We start from the raw sequence: 11,569 nt of genomic DNA, 5'->3' as shown, positions 1-11,569 counted from the left end.
TACTCCACTATCATGGCGAGTTGCGCAGGTAGTACCGATACACAAGAAAGGCTCCAAAAGTGACCCAGGGAACTTTAGACCAATTAGCTTGACATCTATTTTTCGTAAATTATTTGAAAAATGCTTGTACCCTAGCCTATTAGATCAATCCCCTACTCTTGATATTGCTCAAGGCGGATTTCGTGAATCTCGTAGCTCTCTTGATCAAGTTCATTGTCTTGTCGAGATCTGCTCTATTCTTCGGCGTAACCACAATTGTTTTCCTACCCTTGCTTTTTTAGATATCAAATCAGCGTATGATACTGTTGATCGCTCCTATATTTGGGAAGTGCTTCAACCTCATCTCTGCCCGGCTTTGCTTGGAGTTCTCAAAAATCTCTTTGATCAGGTTCAAATTGAAGTTCTTCTTGATAATCATATATCGTATCGTTTCTCTCCTGTCACTGGCGTCTTACAAGGGTATATTCTCTCTCCGTTTCTATATTCAATCTATATCAACCAACTTCCAGCTCGTTTGAGGTTACCACACCAACTCAATGACTCCTCCACTACTGATGTAGTTACTACATTTGTACCGTCCCTTAATTGTCTACTCTATGCTGATGATGTCGTCCTTATTGCCTCCCCTGAGAAACTCGCTTCTTTACTGCACCAATGCGAAGTTCATAGTTACTCCTTAGGTTATCGGTGGAACCCATTAAAATGTGTCATAGTCGCTCCTACCAATGATCCTCAACCGTATCAATTATATGGTACTGCTATTCCCAAAGAATCCTCCTTTTCTTATCTTGGTGTTCCTCTAAAACCTGGTGGTCTACTTGATTATGCTGCTCTAATCCAACATAATATCAATAAAGCCTCTCTCACTATGAATCAACTTGCTGCTATTGGTCTCAACTCCAAAGGTCTTCCACCTCTGCTTGCATGTCGTTTTTATAGTCAAATGGTTCGTTCTCAGTTAGATTATGGTCTTGCAATTAGTCCTCTCTCTGCTAAACTTACCAAAGCACTGGATACCTTTCAAAATTCATGTATTCGACGTATCTTTGGTGGTCACTCACGGTCCTCGGCGAAAGTCATGCTTCATCTTGTCAACCTACCATCCATGAAGACCCGTATTGCAGTCCTCCAAGCGCAATACCTCTTTCGAACTTCCCAATTACCAGCAGATACTCTTCTTACCCATCTTTTGCCTCATGTTCAGCTCTCAAATAGTCATTCCCACTGGTATAAATTGGCTCAAACTACATTGTGGACACACCTATGCTCATCAAATATCTCAACGCTCGACCGAAAACAATTCTACACTCTTCGTGCTAAGTTCCTAGATGATCAATTTCAAAACCTTCGTCAAGATACTAACTCCCTCCTATTGTCTTCCTCACGCCCCACTCTTGAATTGGATCCCATCCTTTACTTACCAATGACTACCTTAGAACGTAGCCGAGTGCTTCGATGGCGACTTGGCTGGCTACCGGGTGGTAAACCTAAAGGATGTACATCATCGTCTCTACATGCCTACTTTAGTCAAAGGTCCTATCTCGTTCCTCCTCAACTTGCTTCCACTACATAAACCTCGTCGTCCTTCTGATTGCACGAGCTGGTATACTTTATGGCCTATTATTTATACGATTCTACATGAACTTGATTACTACTTTCATGATGAATTTCCTCTTGATCCTGTCGATCCTGGTCTCCAGCTGTTGAATTGGTTATCCAAGTAATAGTGTGTGTCTTCCTGGTCACTTTGGTCTTATTTGTATTTAAATTGTTTCTTCTCACTTTTTCGCTTTTTCTTCCTTATATTTTCTCTTAATTCCAAAATACTGCTCTTTTTTTTTTCCCTTCTTGTCCTTTAGGAAGGTTTTTATTCTTATTTCCCCTCTATAACTGGCTCGGGCAATATTGCGCATTTATTTCGTCGCTACCTGCTCAATGCCTGAAAATTAAAAAAAAAAAAAAAAAAAAATAATAATAATAATAATAATAAAACTCAGAATTTAATCGTATCAGTAGAGAGCACCAAACGGAGAATAAATATCTCGTTTTCAAATTGGCATTGTAAATCTAAAAATATCAGCATTTTCATTCTGTGCACGAGTGAAGTTACACAAAAAAATTTTATATAAAAAAAAATGTTTTGCTACCTTCTCTTTTTCGATTTCTTTTTTTTTCTTTTCCTTTACCTCCTTGTTTATAAAATAATAAAAATGAAGTTTACTATCCTTACCATTCTCTCCGTTATTGCTTCTGCTGTTTATGCTCAAACTCCCGATGCAGGCGTTGCTGTCACCTTACCTTCTCTCGGTGTAAGTTTTCCATTATATAAAATTGATACTTTATATGTAATTAACACCTGAATTATTATAGCAAGTTCTTCAAGCTGGTAGTTCTTTTACCATTACTTGGTAACTAATTATATTTTTTTTTCTCGAAATCTCGATATTTGTTACTAACTTCCCCCCTTTTTTTTTGTCTATAGGACTGTTAATGCTAGTAGCAGCACCGCATCAAAGAACATCAATTCTATTGCTTTAATGGAAGGCAGTTCTTCAAACTTGCAAACTTATATTCCTAATATCCTTTCTGCTCCCATTCCTGTCAATCCTCCTTCTTACAATTGGCAAATTCCCCATACTGTTGAAACTAACCCTTCTTGTAAGTATATATGTTTTTGTATAAAATTATCAGGCGATATTTTTTATTTATTTATATTAACATGTTTGAATATTTTAGACGTTCTTGTTCTCACTGGTGATAATGGAGGCCGCACTTACTCCACTTATTTCACAATTTTAGGTGTTGCTCCTGGTACTAATGTCACTACTTTAACTACTTCCTCTGCTGTTACTTCTTCTGCTACTGGTAGCGCTAGCACTGGCAACCCTACTGCTAAGCCTACTACAAGCGGTGATAAGACTCCTAGCTCATCTAATACTGCTGCTACTACTACATCAACCAGTGGTGCTTCCAACTTTAAGGCTGGTATGATTGGAGTTGCAGGTATTGCTGTTGCTGTTACAGCTCTTTTACTTTAAATAGTATAAAAGCACGTTTGTTATATACAGTATAACGTTTCTTTTTTCTCTCCCTTCCTTTTTTTTTTTTTTTTTTTGTTAGCATTTAAACCTTAAATTTATTGTAAAAGTCATCTTTCTCTTACATTTTATTTATCTAGTAGAATTTTATTATCTCTTAATATCTTACTTTATAACTTTACAAATATATGAAGTTCCTTTTCTTTTTTAATATATCATTATGTGGTGTAACAGTTGAGCTAACGCTTATTTTTTTTTTTTTTTATTTTAATAATTTTTTAATAATTTTTTAATTGGTTCTAATTTACTTTGATTGTCTACAAAAAAAAATCTGGAAAAAAAAGGGCAGAAACAATTAGTTAAAGTGAAACAAATAAATAACAATAATAATAATAAGTATTGATCATCTTAGTATTACGTGTTTTGGCTCCATATTTATATACTGAGTGAGAATTCCATCCTTGTTAAGTCTTCTATTTACAATAATTTTTAAACATTATATACATTTATTAACAAAGCTGAGTTCAACATACATAGTAAAAAGAAGTCTAGATCGTCTCTGTTATTTGAGGAGAGCTAACCAAGGCAGCAATACCTCTCTCGACAAAGGAGTTATTTAGAAGTATGTGTAGTTTGTGAATAAGGATTTACTGCTATTACTTTATCAGTAATAAGCCTTAGAAAGCCATTCCTGAGAAGAAGAAGAAAAAAAAAATTGAAAGATAGAAAAGGTAGTAATCCTACATATTTGAACACAAATTGAAACGTAACCTATGATTTATTAGCAATAGTAGATCAGAAAAAGAAAACTATTAATTATTGATGGATACTATTTTAATTACAGTGAGTTCATAAATTATTGTTTTTCAAATCGCTTCCCGAAATTTTTAAATTCGCCAGTAAAAACATAGTTGAGAACAAATTAATTTGTTTTGTTAATAAAAAATAATTTGCTTTTGTGCTTTCCTCTAGGTGTTTACTACATTGACTACGAAATATTTCATAAATAATCATTTAATAATATTACAATAAGAAGCTTGAAAACCTATAGTAAAATTTCCTATAAAAAGCTCAGGGGAGGAGGAGGAAGAGAAACAACTTGAAAAAAGCAACATATACCGAATTAGAAAAAAAACAAAATAATTTAGTAATCTGGTATGTTCTTTATTGTAATATAACGATTATCTTACCTGTATAAATCTTTAAGTCTCTCCTCCAAAGAACCAACCATATTCGTTGTGATGCTTCTATTTCATTGTTTATAAAAAAAAAAAAATATTGGATCGTCCCCGACCAGCGCATATCTCTGTTGAAATGGGAAACACGTTTTTTTTTTACAGGCTATAATACTACTATTCAAAAATATACCATAATTATTGCAAATCAGTATATGATGAATATAGGTGCTATATTCGGTTTTAAGTTGTTTTAAATTTTAAGATAAGCAAGAGTAGTAAACCTATTATACAAATGGTTATTAAGAAATATAGCCATGTTTTATCGTTTTACTCTCATAGTCCTGAACTCATTTATATCTAAAAGCAAAACCTCTCTACACTTTTCCTTCTCCCTCAAGTGTTTGTAGATTTTTTTTTTACCGATACATCATGTCTATATCTATGTCTTTAAAAATAAACATGACTCGTGTATTTAAGATCATCTCCAAAAAAAAAATTACTAATAGCTTTCTTATTTGATTTCCCTCTTGGAATTGACTTTTGTACTTTTTTTCTATAAATGAGCGATATGCCAAAACCAAAGTTTTATTAGAGATTATAACTCAGTTCGACCGACTAATGAGCAATCCCTGGATTTCTTCTATTGATCTTTTTTTTTTTTCTTTTGTTCTTGTTATATATATATTTTAACTATTTAGAAGAATATTTGTGAATTGACCAAGAGCTTGCTGTCTTCCATGATAATTCTGTCAGTTGATTTTTGCTGTTCTGAAACAGTAAAGATCGAATAAATTATGGATATGGCCTATTATATACTGTGCATATTAGAGATATTGTTTAGAAGATGAAGTTTTTTTGGTGAAGGAATATTTATTTTAATATCTTTGATTTTTCGTTGTTGCTTTAATTCATCTTTTTTTTTCTCTCATTTTATTGATGGAACCAGAAGAATGATAATATTCTTTTGTTAAAAGCTTTTTGATTCTATCGTCATCATGATAAGATAGAAAAGCATCTTTTCTCCCCCCCCGGATCAACCATACACGGTCTAGAAAACCCTTGGCTTTCTAGAAATTGGAAGTCTTCCAATTTAAGTTTAACAGCATCTATCGCTAGTTTTTCTTTGTTCCTCCTACAAAAATCGGTTGAACAGGTATTATATCATCAGTATATACATCATTGAGAAACATTTGGCCTTAACCGGTTAACCCATACTAAGCTTACATTCAACGTATTGCCATTTAAAGTTTGGAGGATCGTGCAGGCCTAACTTAATTTGACGAAGAATGGATACTTTGCAATTACATATTCTATTGTGATTTTATCATAAATAAATTTAAATATAGAATACCAGAATTAAGTCTAATATTGGCCTTTGCTTTCGTTTTTTTTTCCTTCATGTGTCCAATTTATCGCAACTTTCTCCTAAGGCATCTTTTCTTTTTCTCCCGATTTCTTTATAAACATTATATTAACATTCTTGTTCTATTGCTGCAAAAAAAAAAAAAAAAAAAAAAAAAAAAAAAAAATAACAATAATAATAATAAATAAATAAATAAATAAAAAATTGAGCAATATAAAATTACTCAAAATGACAACAAGACGTTAATTATTTAAGCAAGTAATCTCTCAAGTATTCACCATAACATGTCTATCTCATAATACCCCCCCTAAGAGAGATGTTGAAACTTATTTAACAATAAAATTCATTAGAAGAGCTTTCTCTTTCGTTCATAAATTATAAACAATTTATCAGCGTGCTTTCTTACTGTTAGCACCTACTTTTAATTTAATTAGTTACTTATACATTCGGAAACTATCAACCTGAGAAACAGGTAAGTTGCTATTTAAACATAAGATGGTTTTTAATAACATATGGCTTTCCTTCTGGTCCTGTTCTAGGCATACTTTTTTTTTTTTTTATTATTATTATTATTATTTATTTATTTATTTATTAATGTATAATAATAAAAGTCTAAAGAGGTAAAGTATCTTTAATAATATATCATATGTACAAAATGCTTTTTTTTTATATAATAAAACTGTAGCTCTTATAAAATTCAAGAATATTAGAACTCTTTTGAGAGATAAATCCCTTAACACTTGACAATACAGTAGAGTCGATAGAGTCATTAATAGCCTGATCGAATGTTTGAGAAAGACTTGTAAAGTTAAAGGTAAATCCTGAGGGGATGAAATTCATGGTTGTATTCATTCTGTCAGTAGAATTGAGGACAGAGAAAGGGAATTTTATGGCTTTAGCAACACGAGGTAAGGATTGATCCCATTCAACATCAGGATGAATCATGTTAACAACACTATCAATAAAAGGAAACATGACATTGGGATTAATGAGGGATCGAGTTAAGTTATACATAGTGTATTGCAAGGAGTTTAGTAGATGATCATTAGCAAAGAGCTTTTTTGTTAAAGGACGGATATGGAAGCCAGGATGTTCACTATAATTTCCACTAAGCATTAATCTCTTATCGAAAAGAGATATACCGATGGTTGTGTCTAGATCAGCAGGAATATAGGTCATTTTACCATCTTCCTTAGGGTTGCTATAAACATAAAAGTTATCTGCAAGTGTCATATACGCATCGGAGAAACCAAGAAGATTTTCAATAGCCATACTATATATGAATATATTTAAACCTCATTAGAAACCAACTTTTAACTATATCTCTTTTATATGTATTTATAGATATATATCTATACTTACGCTCTGATAAATCCTACAGTATTTATATGCTTTTCCCATTCTTTAGTAGTTGTACTTTTATTTGCGCTATCAATGAATTTTGTAAACTCTTGTAAATCTTTATAATCCTTTGAGGTTTCATCTCCCTGAATACCAGCCTTAATTTTGTATTGACCCATAGTATACCATGTTCTGTTTTCATAATAGCTCAAATCAGAAAAAAGAGGTATACTCTCATTCATAGCAAGTGCTTGGCCTTGATACAAAACACCAGGCTTATAATGTGGATTGCCATGATCAAATTCATTTGCAAGCCAAGGATCTTGGAAAGTTTCAATTAAACCATAAAGACCAATAGGTCTCTTATTGATAAATAAACTATTTTTTTTTTTTTTTTTAAAAAAAAAGGAGGTTATAATTACATTTTTTTTAAAAAAAAATTAGAAATTACCGAACATAAGAGTAGCCACTAGCAGGTATACCAACAGCATTCAAAGTAGAATAGGCAATGCATTCACGAATATAAGAAGGATCATAAGCAGAAGCACGCAATTTAAGGTTTTTATAACCATAAAGGCTTTGTTTATCTTTTTTAGGCATCTTCAAACTGTATGAAAGTTTAGGAGCAAAACGGGAACTACGACCAGCTAAAGATACTTTTACATCTTTAAATGTCTGAGTGTCATTTAAGCTATTTTAATGTAAAAAGAAAGAAAAAAAAAAGAGAGAGAAAGAAAGATCAATAGTTTAAATATGTTGGTAAAATTTACACATAATTAGTATTTACCTGTAATAAGTCATATTTAAACGAATAGTAATATCCTCAGTCTGTCTTTCATGCATGTTGTCAATAGCACTTTCATTACCCCAAAGGTGTATAGTAGGTATTTGATTAAGAATATGTAAAGGTGAATCAAGTCTGTCAATCTCATGCAAAGGCTCATAAAGTTGAGGCAAGGTAGTGAGTGAATAAACGTTAGATGAACGATTAAAGAATTCGTTTACAGTATTGTCATGAGTAGGAGAACGTATAAAAGCTTCAGTTGCATTCATTGTAGTATTATCCATAATAGCATAGTAATATCCATGTGCTGCAATAGGAGCTTTACCTGAATACAAAAGACTTTCAGATGAATTAGTAGAGAGGGGATAAGTTACATTATCAACAACGACGAAAACTGACATATCATTTGCAGCTGGCGAAGTAATAACATTGTATGTAATGTTTTGCTGTTGCGCAGCAGCTAATGCAACAAACAATGCAGATAAGCCTATAATTGGTTGTTATTAAAATAAATAAACCTTCATATTTGCAGATAACAATTGTTTTTTTTTTTTACCTATTCTTTTAAGAATCATTAATAATATGAATTGCTGATTTGGAAAAAAAAAAAAAAACTGCTTTTTATAAGCGTCAAAAAAAAAAAAAAAAAAAAAAAAAAATTTGCACTATATCCGCGGCAATGTTTAAGAATAAGTAGTAAAACTTACATTTTGCTCCTACCAGGGATATACATACTTGACCAACTTTTTATCTATCTGAAGTTTGCTTGCTAATAATGAGATCTACAAATTTATATCAGATCTACCTGATTGTATGCATATAAACGTCTTTTCTTTTTCTCAACAACTCATAAAAAGAATAAAGCCTTGATCCATTTTAACAGACAAGAAGTAAATCCAAACCTTTTGTCTGTTCTTTTTCTTTCTTTTTCTTTCTTTTCTTTTTTTTTTTTTTTTTTTTTTTTTTTTTCCACCACAGATACAACACTAATTTTTGAAAATCAATCATTTATTATACAATAGAAGTCACTCCTTTTTTTTTTTTTTTTTTTTTTTTTTTTTTTAAGTCTTGTTGGGTCGAACTGAAACCATTTGAATGACATACGTTTCAACTCAGAATTATAATATTATGAATTGAGGTCATAGCTCGTTTTCATAATCTAAAAAAAAAGGAGAGCTTTAGGCAACGCAATATATCATATAAAATATAAATCAAGGTTTATAGAAGAGTTGTATTATTATCCCGTTTTTTTTTAATTAAAAGTAATGATTTAGTCTTTATATGTAAAGCGAATGAACACATAATGTTGGTCTATAACATATCAAATATCGCTTTTTTCCCCTTCCTTACTTTCACAATATACATATATTTATACATATATATATAAATATGCACTTATAAAACATAGTACTTTTTTAGCAATAAAATAAATGGGCACGATTTTTATAACTGTGATATTTGCAAGCTTATTATATTTTTTTTTCGAAACATATATAGAACTTCATAATATTTACAAATTTGAGTTCGTTCAATATCGTACTTCTGTAACATCGTTTTTTATTTTAAAGTTATGACAACAACAATATGCCTAACAATAAAATATTTAATAAGATTATTTATATTTATTTTTTTTTATTTATTTTTTTTTAAAAAAAACGAAAGCAATCATCAAAGATGATAAATATAAATAATTTTTATCATATGATGCTGCACTATTACTAGTTGCAGCGGACAAAGGAGGGGACGACGACTTTTTATATGCTTTCATGATGGCAGCATATTTCTTGGAAATGAAAGTTTTTACACTTTCATTGTTGGTTGCTGGAGAGGAAGGGCCTTCAAGGGCTTGATCGAATGACAGATTGGAAATAGTTTTCCAATCTATCATTTGGAAACCAGGCAACATCTTGGACAAAATAAGGGACGTGTTGAAGCCGTCTTGAGAAGTAGGTAATGTTCGATTACCCATTCTTTTCAACGAGAGGTCCCACTCGACATCTAGGCGAATCATGTTGACAATACTGTCAATAAAGGGGAAGAGGACAGCAGGATTCACGAGGTCTTGAGCAAACTGATACAATTTGCTTTCATAAGCTGCCATGTATTCCTTGTAAGACAATAGTTTCTTTGTCAGGGGTCGAGTAGTAAGTCCAGGATGGTCAGTCATGTTCCCACTTGTCATCAGACTTATGTTGTACAGACAAATGCCCATTGATGTATCAAGATCAGCTGGTATGTATGTATAACGTCCTGTCGTTAGATCTTGATACAAATAATAATTGTCAGCCATGGTCATATAACCATCAGATAAGCCAAGGAGATCTTCAACAGCCATCCTATTTTAATAAACAAGAGGAGTCATATACATGTATTTATAGTTTTAGCTATATAAATATATTGTTGCCATATCAACAAACTTACGCTTTAAGAAAATTATCTACATTTAGTAAATTTTCCCATTCTGCCAATGTTCTGTTTAATACAGTAGACTCATTAACAAATTTGGTAAAGTTCTGTAAGCCTTCATAGACAATTAGATCTTTACGAGAAAAGGGAGCTGTCTTAACCTTATATTGTCCAATGATGTATTTTGTAAGATTAGTACCTTCATATCTCAAGTCAGAGATAAACACTTCATTATTAGAATCAATTGCAAAGCCAGTGCCTTGATACATAAAGCCAGAAATATAATTTGCAGAACCATTACCAAAAGTGACAGCTACCCAGGGATCCTGAAATGTTTCAATAATACCGAATAAACCAATAGGTGTATTATTAATAAAAACACTATATCATTTTTTTTTAAATATATATATATATAAATATTAGATATATACACGCATTTAATGAAGGTAAGGGGAGGAGGAGGACTTCTTATGATCATTTATTTACCGAATATAGGAAAAACCAGTTGTAACAATACCAGCAGCTTTAAGGATATAATAAGCAATACATTCACGTATGTATGAAGGATCATGAGACAAAGCGCGTAACTTGAGGTGTCTATAACCAAATAAATTATCATTCTTTTTTAATTTTAATTTATAAGATAATTTAGGAACCCAACGAGAACTACGACCAGCTAATGTCACAGAAACATCATTAAAGTTATGAGTATCATGTAAGCTATATGCATGTCATCGTGAATGATAACAAAAACAAGTTAATATAACATTAAAAAGAAAAATAAAAATTCGGATTACAAACCTTATATAAGAAATTTTCATTTTAACAGAGGCACCATCACCTAATTGATTATTGTGCATAGTGTCAATAGCTTTTTGGTCGCCTTGGAGATGAATAGTAGGGATTTGCTCTAGAATATGAAGATTAGGTCTTGATAATGAAGAGCTAACATATTGAAGCAAATGGTCCAAGTTATAAACGTCATTCTCTCTATTAAAGAAATGATTAGGGGTAGTTGTAACATTAGAAAGAGGTGAACGATGAAAGTGCTCAGAGACAGAGATAAGATTAGAATGATCAGTATAACCATATTTATAACGATATTTAGCAATAGGGGCTTCTCCACGAAAGACAAGAGAACTTGTAGTGTCAAAATAAAGAGGATAAGTCACGTCATCAACGATAACAAAGACAGAGGAATTAGAAGGAGCAGACAGAATAATATTATAATTAATAAGATCAAATTGAAGTGTCCCAGGTAGTAATAAAAATAGTAGTAAGAAAGCTAAAAGAGTGAATATATTAGTTGTCATAATTGACTCATGTTATTTGTAATTCTCTCCTTCTACCTAGTAATAAAAACATGATGTATTGTAATAAAAGGAGAAAAGGAAGAAGAAGAAGAAGAAGATATTTGAACACTTTATTTTATTTTATTTTTAATTTCTATTTATTAATG

General features: G+C 31.6%; 3 protein-coding genes across 3 annotated transcripts; 1 reads left to right on the top strand and 2 right to left on the bottom strand.

Annotated features, from left to right (window-relative positions):
* The first annotated feature begins 2,162 nt into the window (after positions 1 to 2,162).
* On the top strand, positions 2,163 to 3,129 carry BX663DRAFT_501143 (uncharacterized protein). The gene is made up of 4 exons (XM_051526444.1): positions 2,163 to 2,309; positions 2,371 to 2,408; positions 2,483 to 2,658; positions 2,737 to 3,129. Exons 1-4 carry the CDS (start codon positions 2,211 to 2,213, stop codon positions 3,036 to 3,038), a joined length of 615 nt encoding a protein of 204 aa, XP_051384942.1. The 5' UTR covers positions 2,163 to 2,210; the 3' UTR covers positions 3,039 to 3,129.
* Positions 3,130 to 6,185: 3,056 nt separating this feature from the next.
* Positions 6,186 to 8,280, bottom strand: BX663DRAFT_501142 (coth protein-domain-containing protein; the record flags this gene model as incomplete). The annotated part of the gene is made up of 5 exons (XM_051526443.1): positions 6,186 to 6,852; positions 6,942 to 7,298; positions 7,372 to 7,611; positions 7,708 to 8,191; positions 8,261 to 8,280. Coding segments are annotated over 5 exons (1,708 nt in total), but the record flags the coding sequence as incomplete, so codon positions are not given.
* Positions 8,281 to 9,272: 992 nt separating this feature from the next.
* Positions 9,273 to 11,492, bottom strand: BX663DRAFT_541244 (coth protein-domain-containing protein; the record flags this gene model as incomplete). Its single annotated transcript, XM_051530773.1, has 6 exons — positions 11,460 to 11,492; positions 10,912 to 11,395; positions 10,597 to 10,830; positions 10,126 to 10,491; positions 9,424 to 10,040; positions 9,273 to 9,292 (listed from the first exon to the last, which is right to left on the bottom strand). The coding sequence occupies exons 1-6, from the start codon at positions 11,473 to 11,475 to the stop codon at positions 9,273 to 9,275; spliced, it is 1,737 nt and encodes a 578-aa protein (XP_051384940.1). The 5' UTR covers positions 11,476 to 11,492.
* Between the last annotated feature and the right edge of the window lie 77 nt (positions 11,493 to 11,569).

Source organism: Cokeromyces recurvatus, assembly GCF_025118155.1.
Source record: "Cokeromyces recurvatus strain NRRL 2243 chromosome Unknown BX663scaffold_6, whole genome shotgun sequence".
NCBI lineage: Eukaryota > Fungi > Mucoromycota > Mucoromycetes > Mucorales > Mucoraceae > Cokeromyces > Cokeromyces recurvatus.
This window is presented reverse-complemented; position numbering and strand designations above follow the sequence as displayed.